This window comes from Benincasa hispida, chromosome 9 (genome assembly GCF_009727055.1).
Source record: "Benincasa hispida cultivar B227 chromosome 9, ASM972705v1, whole genome shotgun sequence".
NCBI classification, from domain to species: domain Eukaryota; kingdom Viridiplantae; phylum Streptophyta; class Magnoliopsida; order Cucurbitales; family Cucurbitaceae; genus Benincasa; species Benincasa hispida.
Window position 1 is genome coordinate 85,513,461 of NC_052357.1, and position 16,679 is coordinate 85,530,139.

Below are 16,679 nucleotides of genomic sequence, written 5' to 3' on the forward strand. Positions count from 1 at the left end.
AACCCCGGTGCCTGCTAAACATCGACCCTAGTGGCGTCTTCCACACGAGCTACACACCGATCGAATCCTTTCCACCATATCTGCCTCGGCAGCCTACTGCTTAAAATGTCGATGCGATTTGTCTGAGCTTTGAATCTTCTGATGGGGGTGAGGCTCGAAAGCCTTCTGATCTGCCTTCCTCTTTTGACTTGAGGAAGGTCCCGCCCCAAATGCCTGTGAATACTCGTCTCTTGACTGTGGGTCCACCTCAACTGCAAAGTGAAGTGCCTCAACATGAGTGGTTGGTTTGAATGCTCGCATGATACCTCATATACTGTATTCTAGGCCTTGAACGAAACTTTCTGCCCTCATAGCTTCCGTGGCGACCAACTCCGAGGCGAAACGGGACAATGTGTCAAACTCCTGGTCATACTTCTCCACTGGCCTGTGTCCCTGCCTCAACTCTAAGAACTCCTTCTGCTTATTTTACCTCAGGTTGGCAGAGAAATACTTCGAGTAAAAGCACTCCTTGAACTGCTCCCATGTCATTGGTTCCCCTCTTACACCCAATATCCTTTCTGCCAACTTCCACCAGATCTGTGCTTTGTCGGTAAGCATGAAAATGGCACACTGCACCTTCTGATCTTTTGGGCATTTCATATAACGAAAGATCGTTCCAATCGTGGATATCCATAACTCTGCATTGGTAGGGTCTTTTAATGACCCATTAAAGGTGTTAGGGTTGTACTTCCTGAAATCTCATAAATGCTTGGTTTCCACCAAAAGACCTGACATGCTTTGGTTTTGGATCATGTTCTGAGTCTGGACTTACGGCATCTGATCTTGTGGTGGTGGTGTCTGATGGAACTGGGCAAACTAGGCCAGTCGTTCATCCAACATATCCTTCACCTTACTCAACACAGCTGATGTAACTGCTTCCCCAATAGCAACTGCCCAATCGGTAACCTCTGATGGAACGACTGAGGTGGCCTGCGTCTATGGTGGTGTGGCTGTGTGCTGAGCTCTACTTCGTGTCTGGGTTCGTTGCCACCCTAACCCTGAAGGGTACCTAGGTGGCAAGGAATCCTCTAGTACCGGAAGGTTCTGAACTTGTGCATCTTGAACTTGTGGATCCTCATCATGAGGATCTTGATCTTGAACTGACGAATTCTACTCTTCGGGAACGCGCCCCCTTCTGGTAACCCTATGACTGCCTCTTCCCCTAACACGAACCATTTTCCTGACAGTTGTTTGCAACCACCCCTTAGCTACTTTTCTTACTAGCAAAAAAAATACATCAAATGCAATCATAAATGCTACTAACTCGGGTGCATATTATCCTAAATACTTTTCATAAAGGACATACCTAGCGACGACGAAGAATCTGTTATAGGCCAAAAGGAACAACCTGAACTTACATAGTAAGTCAATCTACATAACCCCAAAACATGGGCTCTGATTACCAACTGTAACAACCCCACCTCCTAGTACTACTAAAAAGGGGATTGTTACTACATGCATGCATAAATATTCGCATTGAGGAAAATAAAGTAAAAATAAAATAGAATAATCATGATTTTGAACTGCTTTAAGTATATAAGAAAATGTTTTGTCATTATCTCAAGATCTTAAATCGTTCAACCCGGGCAGCCTTTCTAACATGAAATAAATTATATAAAAAAATTATAATGAAATATAAATGTAATAAAAAAAACAAAACATGAAAAAATATAAAGGGTCAAATGCGAAAGCGAAATCTGGTTCCTATGGCACTGTCATGGATTCCTCTTGTCAGTCGCCCGAGTATCCTTGCCCTTACCTGAAAAAAATAAAGATAAAGGTTGAGTATAAAATATTAGTAAGTGATCCCATTACCGGGATCAGACTATGAATCCACGAGCAAAGAAAGATAGCATGTGAAACGCATGTCTAACGGCCCATAGGCACACCGTCAAACATGAAATAACATGAACATGAACCCGTCGACTCACGCATGTCTAGCGGTCTAGCGGCCTGTAGGCACGTCGTCAAACATGGAAATAATATGAATGTAAACCTGTCGACTCACGCATGTCTAGCGGCCCGTAGGCTCGCCGTCAAACATGAAAATAACATAAACGTAAACCTGTCGGCTCACGCATGTCTAGCGGCCCGTAGGCATGTCGTCAAACATGAAACATGAAAAAAAGTAACATGAATGTAAACCTATCGGCTCACGCATATCTAGCGGCCCGTAGGCACACCGTCAAACATGAAACTAGACCCGTAGGTCATCTAAAATAAAATATGCGTCAAGACGAGACAAGACGAGACAGTAAACCGCTCTACTGGTCTATTCATGCATCACATACATAATATTAATATTAAGAAATTCGAACATGCTCATAATACTTATAACGGTCATGCAACAAGTAAAATATAATGAGTCCACTAAATAACTTTATAGGTCTAGTCTAGGCCACCGGCACCAGTAATAATACCACTTACCTCAACTTGGTCTCAAAAGTCTCCACAAATCTTCCAAAAATTTTCCATCAAAAAGAATGGTCTCTTCCTTGATAGAGAGGCCCCAAAATCTTCCAAAATTCTAATCCTGAAAGCCGACACAAAGGGTAATAACCAAAATTGTTTCTAACACAAAGTGACACTCCAAAATCTAAAAAACTCAATCCTTGCCCAAAATAAACCAACTCTTACCCAACTCAAGATTGCAAGAATAGGCAGTGTCAGTCGAATGTGTCGACTTGTGGCTGGGCGCAGCGGCAGAAACAGAGCTGAACAGCTCGGTGCGGCGGCAGAAGTGGAGCTGAACGGCTGGGCGTGGCGGCTCATGGTCCAGACACCGGCGAGGCAGCGGTGGATGAACGGCGGGCTCTTTCGCTGCGACGGGGATGGCACTGGCGATCGACGCGGCGATGTGGCACTGGCGAAGGGACACGACGATGACGACGCTGGCGATGAGATGTGGCACTGGCGACCGACAATGGTGGCTCTGGCGGCTAGGGTTTGGGTAAAGAAAAAAAAAGGAAGAAAAAGGAGGAGGGTCGCACAGGGCCTTGAGAAGAGAGAGAGAAAATCTATTTTCTTTTTCTTATTCTTTTTCTTTTTAACCTTTCCCACAAGTATAAATATAGAAACTTAAACCTTTTCCTTTTCCCTTTAAAAAAAAAACTAATTCCCTTAATCCCTTTTCAAAATATATATATTTATATATATTTTTCGTTTAAAAACTCCAACAAACAAATTTAATTATCTCCATAGATAATCAAATCTCCAAATGCAAGCCAAAATAGAACTCAATTAATTCCAAATAATTAAATTATATTTTAGCTTAGCCAAATACATAAATCTCATATAATTTATCCTAGTAGCCAACATAAAAAAAAAATAAAGCTTGATTACAAAATAAATCAGGATGTTACTCGAGGCCTTGATTGTTCAAGACCTGGAATTAGTACTTAAGAAAACAACCTATCTGCTAACCCTAAATCAGATAGGAGTGAATTCCATATTGCAGGGCTATGTCCCTAACTATTCATCTGGCCTTGTCCCCAAAATGGGAGGCTTATTGAGTAGTGTTGTTAGACTACTTTCACTGTTTGTTGATCAAAGGATAATCCCGAACAAACAGAAGTTCATAGCTAGCTCAGGATTAAGATCGGGTTAACCTAGGTTACTTAATAGATGAAATAGTCAGTTTTAACAGTAAACGGTCGTTATAAAGAAAAGTGACTATTTTCATGGTTTAGTCTATATGCAAACTCATTTCATAGGATGCCCCACTCACATGTCTCAACATGAACGATCTGTGGATCACATCGTTTATGGTACTTTACAATTCTTTCTAACAACTACAAAGTGGGCCGCATCCAATAGTGTTACCAGGATTAGATACCCAATTTCATCCATATACTTATTATACCATTTAGGCTATATACTATTAATTTATTATTATTGATAAATAGAATGTTTAACACGAATTGCGAGTTCTAGGACATTCCCAATATTTATAACACATAACCCTCCATCTTCATCTCTTATTCTTCTTCAGTCATGGCTGCCACAGATCTGTATAGGCGGCTGGATCTTGGTATAAGGCACAAATGAAGGGAGCAAACCACGAATAGAGAAATAATCAACGAGTAGACGACTAGCGGCTTACTTTTGCAATCCACGATTGGCGATGGAAGTTGATGATGATGTAAAATGGTTGATGAAAGAGGACGAACAGTCAATTTTGATAGGTGAATGACTAATGAATGAGGCCGAATGACGCGCGACGAACTAGCGAACGACGGTCGAATCCGCCAGGCAGACTAGCGAACAGCGGTAGCGGAGGGGTGTGAAATTGCCGAAAGGAGAAAAGAGAGTGAGGAGGAAGAAAGGGGAATTAGAGGAGTCAATGATTTTTCTTTTCTAAAAAGAAACATTAATGGGCGTGAAGCCTAAGGCTTATGCATGGAGGAGAGAGAATCGCAATTATGCCGAAACCCCTTATTTAATTTCTAGATTTTAAGGCTATGCATAATTCTTTTCAAGTTTAAACCATATTATACTATAAATTTTCGTGCTTATTTACTTTTCAGCCCTGCACTTTTAGATATCAAATTTTAATTTTAAACTTTACACAAAATGAAATTTTGATAATTGTTGATTCGTTCATCTGAGGATACAATTTCAATTTAATCCCTATAGTTTGAATAGTATTTCAATTTGATCCATGTACATTTGAAAGTTTTAATCATGGGTTGGTCTAGTGGTAAATAAAGAACACATGACATTGATAAAGGGCTAAGAAGTCATGTAGAGTCGAGTGGGTTTAGTTCACTACCTAGAGTTTAGTATCCTAGAAGTTACTGATACCCAAATGTTGTAGGGTCAAGCGGGTTTAGTTCCTGAACTTTAGTTGGTAATGACTTAGTTCTTATTGTGAAACATTTTTATTATGATTTATTGCAATTTCTTACACATGTAGATTGATAAATTGATCATAATCAATTTTTTTTAATAAACTATAAAGACTAAGTCATTATATAGTAAAAAAAAAATTGAAGAGATTTTTCATGATAAAGACTGAATAGTTAAAAATTTCAAAATGCATGAACTAAATTGTTATTTATTAGATTTTAGAAACTAAATTATAACAAAATTTAAATGTAAAGATACTAAATTGTAAATCACTAAAATTCAAGAATTAAATTATTACTTTTAAGAAAGTTTAAAGAGCAAATGTGTTTTTTAAATGAATAACCACAATAACTTTTCTCTTAGGATAATTGTAATGAGTAACACTTTTAGACCTAATAATTAAGTGCATAGCAACATATTTAAATAATTACAAATATAGCAAACTCTAGTGATAGATTTCTATCAAAGATAAATTTTAACACTAATAAACTCTAAGATCTAGATCTAAATTTTGCTATATTTACAAATATTTTAACCTAAATTACTATATTTGCAATTATCTTCGCTTTTAATCTATAATTGTAAAGTCATTCATACATTGTACCAAAAAAAGCCAAGCTCAAACAGAGAGAGGTATGGCCAATCTTCCGATTTTTTGAATCTCTACTGCTCATAATGCTAAGAGTCACCATCGTTGTTAGGATTAACCAATTTCAAATTAGATCAATCAAAAAACAAAAAGCAAAAAGCGAAGAGACTTGCTTGTGTAAAAATTTGTCTAACTTCCGAAAAAGCAACCCTAATCTTCTCTGTTCAAAAGGGTTTTGTAAGCTTTTTGCAATCCTTCACATGATTGCTGAGCCGCTTTAATCATGAACCCCAATTTCCTCAGTCGCATCCCCAAAAATGGGCCTCGATTGCTTGCTAATGCCGTCGCACAGGCGGCTGAAAGCACTCTGCCACCGCCCACTCGTGCACTCTTGACATAAATTCAAAGCCCCTTTTTATGTTTTGGATCTCTCTTTATTATATCTATCTCTCTTTATGCACTTTTATCTGTTTCTGCATTTGCATTTTCTCTATGATTGTTGAAAAGACTGAGATCCCTTTTCTTGTGGGACTACTGATTGATTACTAAGATGGCCAATAAGGCAGCTATATCTCCTCATCATCATCATCATCATTCTCTGGATTTTTTTGATGGTTTAGTTAGGGTTCAAAGTGTCAAAGTTGATTAGAGTTTTGAGTGGGCTTTTGAATTATTGTTATCTCTTTCTATTATGGTACTTTTGGTTTTAGNGAATTCTGTGGCTATGGTTTTGTTGGACTCATTTGCATAACCCATTCCATTCTGTCCCTACTCTGAAATCTGATTCAAGCTCTTTTTCCACAAACCCGCAATTTTGCTTGAGATCAGTCTCTTTTCTCGTGGGGTTGGCCCGGCTCTGAATTAAAGTTCTTATGAGCTTTTTCGTTTGCTTTTGTGAAGTTCTTATGAAGCTTCACTTTCACTTTTAATCAGCAACTCAGTGATTGGAATTCATAATGTTAAGAGTAAGATGATGATGATGATAATGATGAGAGATAGAGGTGGGGAAAGGGTTCTGTGGTATGTCAATTCTAGGACAAGTTTGGACATGGAAATGCCAATTTCTAGCCTCAACTTTATGGGAAATTTTGAACTTTTTTCAATTGAGTTTCTGAAATATTCGTTGTGTTAAGGTTTAATTAAATAGAGAAACCTATCTGTCTTTGATGTATGAAATTTTTCATAGAATTGTTAGCAAAGCGACTGAAAAAAAAAAACTGTTTTGTAATTGTTTTTCTTCATTTTTTGATTCATTGAATTCTTTGTATTAATAACACATGAAAAGGCATAGTCTATGCGCAAGCTAAGGAGGTTATTAAAATTATAATAATTCACAATCAAGAATCGTGTATAAGAACAATTAATCATTGGGCTTTTTACATTAAATACCAACTTCATTTCTCTGAGCTTTTGGAAGCAATGCAAAGCAGTTGAAATGATTGACACCTGTGTGTGTGTGTGTGTGGATATTTTACAGGAATCCGAATTTGCTAGCCAATAAGATACTCTTAATATCAGCTCTTGACATTGGTTTTATCTTCTTTAGCAATGGAATTCTTACAGTGAGCAATGGCAGCTTGAATTGCAGACTGCAACTCTTCCATGGTGCTATCACTTGTAGAAGAAGTCATAGATGGAGTTGCAACGAGAAGGCCGCTATTTGTTGGGGATGTTCTCATGGATGCTGGTGCTGAGAATTCTCCTCTTCTTCCTCTCAATTCTTGCTTGTTTCGCGGATTCAAATTACCCGAAAAGGAATAAGCTTGACGACGAATGTGTAAGTTCTCTTTCCTCCATCTGAAGAACAACAATGGCCTTACCACTCTTGCATATCGTTTTAGAACCTGACTAACATCAAATCCCAGCTTCCTCTTGTGCTTTGCTTTATCATCTTGTTCGGTAATGTCGCACCCTTTTCGCCATTTCGCAAATCCAAATAATGAGAAAGGCTTGGATTTGGTTCTCCCACCTGTTTCAGTTGGTTCAGTTTCCTGATGCTTGATGCTGCTGGTGCTGGTGCTACAACTTGAGCTGTCTTTGAGGGGCTCTTCATTGTCCCAAATCTCTTTGATTGGGATGGTGAAGCTGTCCATGGAATTGGTGGAGGAGCGAGGTGAAGAAGGAAGGTGGGAGAGGAGATGAAGGGGAAGCAAGTGGCCATGGAAGAAGATATCATCTGCAGGAGATAAGTCAATGGCAAAGGAAGGAGGAGTGGGTTTGGTTTTGTCAGAAGAGGAAGAATGGAGAGAAATTGTGAAGGAGAATTCATGTGAAGGAGAAGAAGAAGCTGAGGGAGGAAGAAGGGAAGTTGATGATGAGTCTTGAATTGGTTGTTGGCTTTCTTTTTCTTCAACCTTAAACTTCTCTGTTTCTTGCTTGTACTCTGCAACTTTCTCTGCTGTCTTGCGTTTCTGATTGGAGTTCATAATTGAGATTCTCAGATTCTCTTTCCTAACACTTTTGATTCTAAGGATGCAACTCTACTTCTGGAGTAAGATAAGGTGATTATGAAGTAGTGGAGAGATAGTAAGATAGAGAGAGAGAGAGAGAAGGATCTTGTCTCTTGACTGCCTGGAGCTGAGAATGGAATGTCTTTTGTGGAAATAGCAAGCCATTGAATTTAGGTTTGGTTTAAGTACATTTTCTCTTCATATACAAAAATGTGGGCCACTTTTCAATCCAACAGCTATTAAGGTACTAAGTACTTTGATCATAGGGATCCCTTGAGAAATAGCTGATTGTGTGGCTTTATTATATCTTCAATAAATGAGAAAAATAAAATACTTTTATTGAGTATAAGACATCAATTACCATTTGACATATCGATTGTTCAATCTCTTATCTTCACAATTATTGAACTCGAGAATAAAATAAATGATAATAATAATAACAAAACACCCTCTCTCTCTCTGTTTGAGATGATAGGCTTTTTCAGAAAATAGAAACTCAATTGTTGTAAAAATGAAAAGCCATTTTGAGATAATATTTTTATTTGGGAAAGTGGCCAATATGACAAATTAGATTGAAAATGACAAATGGAGGATATGTAATGTCAGTCAATCAATTTGAAATTATGAGTGTAATGTCTTTTAACTTTCTAAGTTGTCCTTTTAATTCAGCAATCAAAACTGTCTTAAGTTGGTCACTAACACCATAGCAATTACCTAACAATCATGAAAAAAGTCACTTCTTTTGACCTTTTCTTCTGCTCCAGAAATATTAATTCAAGCAATTAAGACCTTAATTTCTTATCTTATAAAAATATAAAGCCATCATATTACTTTATTATTATTATTATTATTATTATTAAAACTTCTCCATTGACTTCAACATTATTTAAGTAATTAGACATTAGTGGTGTTTCGAATTTTCTTCCTTTTTTATAAATTTATAAATAAAATATATTTAATCATATTATATTAAATATTTAAAAAGGAGAAAATCCAAGCACAACATAATATTTGATTGTGCGAAGTATGGGAAAGACACTTTTCACAGCTAATCAATCCAGACATTTCTGTTCTCTAATTATTTATTATATTTTCATTTATTTTAGAGAAAAAAAATTGATGTAATTAGACTGATGAAGAAAATTTTGTCGTGATTGGAAAAAATTATTAACTTGTTAAGATTTAGAAAATGATGTATATGAACTGTTACAGCACGTGCCCCTCCTAAACTACATAATTTGAATTAACCGACAGAGTTATGTTTTATTACCAATTTTCCATCCACTTCAGATTAAATCCTCTATTTTATCAATTGACCCTATTTTTCGATTTCATTCAACATATTGCAAAATAATACACCTTGTTCGTAGTTTCAAAAAAAAAAAAAAATCCATTTCCAGAGTAAGATTCGACAACACACGTGATAAGGAAAAAAAAAAATAGGAAAAAATTTTAGAATATGAGGGGAAAAGGAAGATAAGAATTTCAAGCAGTTTGGTAGAATGGTAGACCCACACACACGTGTGAAGAGGTGGTCCAATCCTATACAGAAGGAGCAGAGAGTTACTTTTGAGGTATTTTGAATTAGCTGAGGTCAACAACAAAATCATAGAGAAATAATGTAAGAGCCATCCATATTTCATATCTCAATATCTCTCGAAATATTTTTTTTTATATATCTATGAGCATTCAAACTAGTTTACATATACCTGGACTTTTACAAGACAACCTATCTGATCGTATAACATTTGGGTGCTTAGGAAATCCGTAGGATATTAAATCCTAGGTAGTGACCACCATGGATTAATGACCTCTTAGCCTAACAAGGTTTATACCCTCTATTTACCATTATGCCAACCCATAATGGTTAAATCTTTGAAAATACTAGAGAAAGAAAGAATTGGATGCGAAGTGTTTGAACCTCTCTTCGCTTAAGCCTTGCAGAAAATTATTGTTTTGTCAAAGGAAAACACTGTTTCATGGATGAGAGAGGAGCTATCGGCCAAGTTAGCCAAGGAAAGGAAAGGATTTGATTAAGATAAGTATCTAAAGGATCTGTGGGTGTGAGTGAATGGAGAAGATGAGTGGATACGAGTATCTCAAATCATCACAAGGGAAATGAAAGGAAAAGAAAAGAAAAGCACAGGACTTGTGAAAATGGGTCCTTAGAATCTTTGTCACGACTTGGATTTACAGATTATAATGAACCTTTCAATTTTCTACCTACATGATAATTGAATCTTAAGGTCAAAGTTCCTACAAATCTGTTTTTGAGATCAAAATATGCAAATCTCTTATGTTTCTCTCACTTCATCAGATCCATAAAACGACTTGCCTCGACTCGACACGGCTCGTTATAATAGAGGGGGTAATGGAGGAATAGTCAAAGAAAGAAAAAGAAACTTTTAGATTTCTCACGTCTCTACGCTCAAAAGGAATAAAATCTAAAACACAAAACAATAACAAGTCCCTATTAGCTAGCTTGCAGTTCACGTGTGGGTTGGCTTCTACTGCCAAATACAACCAAAACAGTGTCTACTTCTTGCCTTGTGGCTTGTGACCACAACACGCACTAACCTTGGGGCGTCTAGATCTACAGCTTCGCTATCCTATCCCACAATAAGTGAAGAAGACAATCAGTAAGATGGAGGAGAAGTGCACAGAGAAGCCAGATTCAAGTTTACAGATCGGTTCAAAAAGTTGGCAAAATAAAGACTGGTCAAAAAGTAGGAGACGTCAATATCTAAATAACCAAATTTGAATCAACTTCTTGAATCCATTCAGGTAAGAATAACAGAAAACCATAAAAGAGATCAATTGGTACACACAAACTAAAGCAATGAGTATTTAAGGATTTTCTTTTCCTCGGAAAAAAGGGCCTGCCAATACTTTCTATTAATACGGTTCATCATCTTGAACGTGTCAGAGAATGTAATCAAATGTATATGAACAATTCGTCTAGACAGCTGTGTTGCAAGGGATTTCCTCCTAACCAACAGTGAGCTAAAAATATCTAATTGAATTCCCCTATATATTAAATTACAATGACGAATATGTTCATTCAGTGGCATTGTAAGTTGGAAGGACAAGCAGATAATGGGATGAATGGAGAAACTAAAATGATTTACCTTCACTCTTCAGTGTCATATGCAGGCGACTTTATCGAAAGCTTTCCACCAATATGTGAGGCAAGCATGTCAATCATAAACCGATGTCAGAAAACAGTATCCAAAAGCAATCAACTCTAACTGGCATCTCCAGCCTTGAAGAGAGTAGTAACACTAGAGAGCTATATTTCCCAATGGAATTGTCGTGGAATCCAAAAAGTGATCCAAATTCTCAATGAAAGCAATGAGAATTGAGGAAAACCTCCAAGAGGGGTCCATTTCCGAGATTGAGGTCAACTCTGAACAATTTCTAAGACTGGCCATTTCCATCAACTCTGCTCGGTGCACCCACAATGAAGTGTAACTGAAGAGTAGGCTAGTCACTTCCGCTGCTGTGTCTATCTGTGCAGAAGCATGAGAATAATATTTAAGCAATTTAAGGTTAAATCTGTATAAAACAATTTGAAAAGACGAACACAGGATTCACAGACCTCCAGATGGTCTTTTCCCTTCCATAGCCTCTTTCTTCTCTGTGCAACTTAAGCATAGAAAAGGTCCATCCCAAGCACGTAATTTTCCTCTGTTAGATGAGCCGGCATATATGGAGACACCCTCCCGTGGTTGGATTTCAATTTGGCATACTGCACATACAAACAGCTTAAACATGTTGCAGATAGGATACTTGGCATCTAACCTGCATTTCAGAAGTTGGAAGCCAAGAGAATATTTATCATAAGACAAGTACAATTTAACACCGCTACTAGAAAAGCGACAATAAACCAGAATTGCCCATCTGAGTTGATCAACAAAATGTTAATTAAATTAATTCAACTTTCTCTGCTGTTAAAGCACAAACCTTTCTGCCAGCATAGCCGATCCTTCCTCAAATAATTCCTCGACAACATCCGGCTCATTATATTCCCTCTCAAAATGAGAAGATGATTCAGAAGACTTTTTGCGGAACATTGATTTAAACATTCCTTTTACCTGCTTCTTCGGTGGTGGCAAAGCAGTAGATGGTTTCTCCCTTGGTAATATGTCAATCACAATACATGTAGTATCATCTCGAAGACCCTTTGACTGTACTGCTTCCTGTAAAGAAAGACGTTCAATTAGTACAAAATCATCATAACATAATAAAGTTATTGTAGCAGTATAAAACAAGGACTAAGAGAATCAATTTGTAATCATCCATACTTTCACAATCTGTGCGGCAGCAGTTTCTACTGGCATCCCCCGACAACAATCATAGGCAGTTTCAGCTGATAAAGCGTCCCAAACACCATCACTTGAAATAATAACCCTACCACCAGCAGAAGATAGCTGCAAGATTAAATAAGAGCATGAATTTACTTGACAAAAGAATGACATTTCAGATGCAGATTAAACAAATATGTTGCGGTTCAATTAAACATCAAAAAAGAAAACCCAGAAAGCAACTGGTTCCCCAACAAGATCTTATACACCAAGTGGTGATGAACTAAAAAACATAAATTCATAGCTGAAAGTAAGACCAGAAGTTCAAGATTCTGGCCTCTCCTCCTTTCAATATGCCCTTATCCACCAAAGACAATGTATACATTTACCCTGTCTCTTTCGCCCTTCCTATTTATAAACTCTCTCCTTCAACGGTTACATTGGCCACTTACTCGCTCATACACAGCTGAGTAACCACCAAAAACTAATAGTACCTTCTCATCTTTAACCAACTCTTCTGTCTAAACCACTTCAAACAGATTGTATTTGTTTCCTCTGACATCTCCTGCTACACAACACAACTCTCTTAAATATATAGTTCATCTGCAGTAAAATTGGGCCACATATTACCTAGCTCGGTTAGCAAGATAAGGTTTCCATAACCGTATAACATATTAATTTAATATTTAACAAAGATCAAAGCAAGAGTATAAGATTTTTCCATAATCGCCAATGAAACCAACAATCCAGTAAAATAAAGCTCCAATCTTTTCCTCATATAAGAATATAATACATCTTGCATTTATGGATATCAAAGGACGTTGAAGATCTAAAACAAGGTTCACATGCAGATCACATGCCAAAACATGGGGAAAGAAACAATAGTAAAAATTAATGAGTCACCTACTGTGCCCAAGCATCTGTCAAACAGAAGCAATTATAATCACTTGAAAAAAATTGTTTCGATGAGCAACAGCCTTATGCTAAATTTCAAAAGAAAAATTACTACATAGAAAGAGGATTATTTTGTAGCAAGCAAGGATAAGTACAACTTTTCAATATATAACACCTAGAGAAAATAAACATCATCCAACAGAAAGCTACCTTAACTTGCTTCACATAGGGAACAGGCACTATAAACTCGCCAACATCCATATCACCAATTGATCGTGATAGACACAAGCCACCAGGCCAGCATCTCAACGGACCAATCTAAAAAAAACAAAGGACATGCAAGTTAAGCATACAAAATTCAGTCTTGGAACACTTAGTAGAAAAGGCAAGACTAGCTTATAAAAAGTCAGTCAAACTAACATACCTCTGCACCACCACCAGTATTCAGCCGACCCACCTCACCACCACTAGCAATTATACGTTCTCTCCTATTCAAAAGCATTCAAGAATCTTAAGCACAATAATAATAGATAAAGTGGGTCGTACAAAGTCATGTTGCAATAAAAGAACCACATACTCTTCTTCGTTGCATTCTAGTCTATGATCTGCAGATAAGTAGTAAATGCCACCTTCAGCTGATTCTAAAGTGCACCGGGAATCACCGACAGAAGCAACAGTGAGAACCCATCCCTCAATGATCATGAAGGTGACGGTGGTTCCTGATGTTTGTGCTGAAATAACAAGAAGTAACAAGGCATCAATATCATAAGGTTTTTAAAATGTCCATAACAGAATTGCAACTTCTGGGTAGGGAACTTATAAGAGAAGTTGTGAGAAAGGAAAGGCTGCAGACGTGCAGCCCATAGACTAATGGTGATCAAGTAGAATGGGTCATGTCAAATACTTTCGAGACTAATTCTGGGCAAACCAGAATCAGAAAGTTATATCTATTTCCTTTTTCCTCCAAATTAAGTAGCTAATTTGCACTCTTGAAAGCAAGATATGGTAGATACAAGTTTCCGCGACCCTTTCATCATCATACAAAGTAAAATGAACTCCATTCCACAATCTTCCCTTTCTAAGGTGAGTGAATGTGGATTACACCTAGAGGTTGGTAACCAAGAACAACTAAGATCAGAAATTTAGTTTATATGGAGATAGTCTAACCTTTCTCTTGAAAATCTTTGTCCGTCTTCACAAAACCTGCAACCAAGGCCCTTGGCAATGCTGCAATCCATTCATCTCTGTTGAGATCTGATGGAATAGCAGCTAAAACATTGTTCAACAAATTCTCCTTAGCATAAATAGCTGCAGCAGATCCATTATGTCCATCAAAAAGCTGCAAACATGAGAATTCAATTTTTAACTTTAATCTAATGCAGCAAAATTTCACATTCTTATGGACGGAGATTATATACAGCATAGATGTTAAAAGTAAACCACCGATCGAATAGAGTACATCAACATTTTCCAGCAAATAAAGAACCTACCCCAAAAACCGAATACGTTGAGACTCCATCTCCGACCACTCTCTCGCATTCCGTCTTTAGTAATGTAAAATCCTCCCCTTTCTTACTCTGACTCGCCTGACCATGTATGATTTCCGGTCTCTCAATCTTCTCAATCGCCAATTCACGCTTCAGGAGCACGGAAAGCGGGACTGTATGATGTTCACTCCTCGTGGACATTGTATTTCGCGTCCTCAAAATTGCAAAACAGCCTTCCGCAGAAAATATGCAGCGTCCAACTCTAAATCGTCATATCTACTCGAACAAATCCTGCAAAATAGATCATCAAAAACGCACGAACCAAACACTTTACATGCATATACAGCAACATTGCATAAATTAAAACCAAAAACAAATTTCGTACAAGAAATTACACATCCAATCATACGCTTCAAGGACGCAAATCACACCATCATTACTGCATACCTTTCGAGATCTCCAAGTGGAAGAGAAAAAATTCCACAAAAATAACAACATTTCACATACGAATCAAATAACAATTTACCCCGAATTCAACATCGGAAAAAACATAAGCCTCTAGTTCATTGATCCGGAACAGAATATTTAGAAGAAAAAAAAACGCAATGAGAACAGAAATAGATTCGATGCAGATCACAGGGAGCGAAACACGACCATCATACCCTACTAACATTCCAAAATCCTCGAAAGGGGGAAACGGCCAAACCAAAAACAAAAACACGAAAAGGGAAAAAAATAGAAAGAGCATTTACAGGCAAGAGGAGACGAAAACTCAGGCGATTGATTGATGACAACTACACCAAAATTGGGGAAAATTCCATCAATCGAATTGATTTCTTCGATCGAGAAACGCGGATCCCGGCATCCTGCAAAAATTCCATTGCTCTTCAGCGCGCGCGAGAGAGAGAAAGAAAGAGGGAGAGGGAGAGAAATGTAAATGGAAAAATAAAAAATAAAAAAGCGTAAATGAGGGAGTTTTGTGGGTGTCCTTTTTGTGTGTTTTACAGGTGACATGGCAAATGAAAAAAAAATAAGTAGAAACAAAATTAAAAATAAATAAATAGAAATATAATTCGTTAATTTGGCGCCCCGAGCCGGTTCGAAGCCGACATAGCTGTCTTTGGCGCTTGCGGCGCCTTGAAAACCGTTGATTCAGCATTTTCCCCTCTATTGACTTGTTGACTTCCAATTAATTAAAAAAAAAATAAAAATAAGAAGAAAATAACATGCCGGTCACGTTTCCGGTCTGGGCCTGCTCCTCTTGGGCCCACTATTTTAATGGGCCCTACTATATCTATTTTTCCACATTCGATCCGGTCCACTTCCAACCCGTCTCCACCCCCTTTCATTTCTCCTTTGCCAAGTGTCACCTTTTTACCAACTCCATAAGTCTGCATAATTTCCATCCTTTCTTTTTCTTTTTCTTTTTCTTTTTCTTTATTATTGATAACCATGTGGAAATTGAATTATTTGTATTACCTCGTGCCTTTGAAAATTATCACATCGTTTTCTCTAAGTTACAGTTTGGCAAAATACTCTGTACGAGTTCAACGAGCAATCACATAATCGTCGAGTAAAGATGTTTTCAAGCAAATAGTAGAGTTGTAAACTCCATGAAATTATGAACTTACAACGTCCACGATATAAAAAGTTAATAAAGTACAAAATTGATGTTTTTTAGTGGTAGAACCTACAAACTCCTTGAATCAAACAAGGAGTGGAGTTCACAATTCATCACCACTCAACTTTTAGTCTCCCAAATCTTTGGGACAAAGAACCTAGAGTAACAAATAACAACTAGTTTTTTATTTTGAGAATATACATATCAACTAGAGAAGATACAATATATTAAGGGTTGTCGCAGGCACGGTCCAAAAGTCCAAGGACACTGGAAGGCGACATGGGGAAATACACATTCCAAAAGGAAAAAAAATCAAAGTCTCAAGTTTGTTGAGAACAAAAACGAATTGCACAACAAAACTATCTTTTATTGATAATGCTGCTAAGCTTAAATAGTAGCTAAACTACATCCACGAAAATAAAGGAGAAAAAATAGCAACTCACTCTT

The 16,679-nt window shown here is 37.3% G+C and overlaps 2 protein-coding genes and 1 long non-coding RNA gene across 5 annotated transcripts; all 3 read right to left on the bottom strand.

Moving 5' to 3' along the window:
* Positions 1-6: 6 nt before the first annotated feature.
* Positions 7-3,101, bottom strand: LOC120086475. Its single transcript, XR_005484230.1, has 3 exons — positions 2,677-3,101; positions 2,467-2,572; positions 7-1,798 (listed from the first exon to the last, which is right to left on the bottom strand). It is a non-coding gene; the product is annotated as an uncharacterized LOC120086475 (long non-coding RNA).
* A 3,086-nt stretch (positions 3,102-6,187) lies between these two features.
* On the bottom strand, positions 6,188-8,224 carry LOC120085571 (BRI1 kinase inhibitor 1-like). The gene has a single exon (XM_039041617.1). The coding sequence runs from the start codon at positions 7,900-7,902 to the stop codon at positions 6,991-6,993; it is 912 nt and encodes a 303-aa protein (XP_038897545.1). The 5' UTR covers positions 7,903-8,224; the 3' UTR covers positions 6,188-6,990.
* Positions 8,225-10,785: 2,561 nt separating this feature from the next.
* Positions 10,786-15,604, bottom strand: LOC120085570 (probable protein phosphatase 2C 12). Of its 3 annotated transcripts, none has more exons than XM_039041615.1 (10): positions 15,364-15,604; positions 14,615-14,887; positions 14,292-14,463; positions 13,702-13,855; positions 13,549-13,612; positions 13,335-13,442; positions 12,231-12,356; positions 11,890-12,125; positions 11,525-11,727; positions 10,786-11,431 (listed from the first exon to the last, which is right to left on the bottom strand). In XM_039041615.1, exons 2-10 carry the CDS (start codon positions 14,810-14,812, stop codon positions 11,208-11,210), a joined length of 1,485 nt encoding a protein of 494 aa, XP_038897543.1. In that variant the 5' UTR covers positions 14,813-14,887; positions 15,364-15,604; the 3' UTR covers positions 10,786-11,207. The 3 variants fall into 3 exon arrangements, with proteins under 3 accessions (XP_038897543.1, XP_038897542.1, XP_038897544.1); XM_039041614.1 differs by having other exon boundaries at positions 14,615-14,902; positions 15,364-15,603; XM_039041616.1 differs by having other exon boundaries at positions 11,277-11,435; positions 14,615-14,902; positions 15,364-15,600.
* Positions 15,605-16,679: the final 1,075 nt, after the last annotated feature.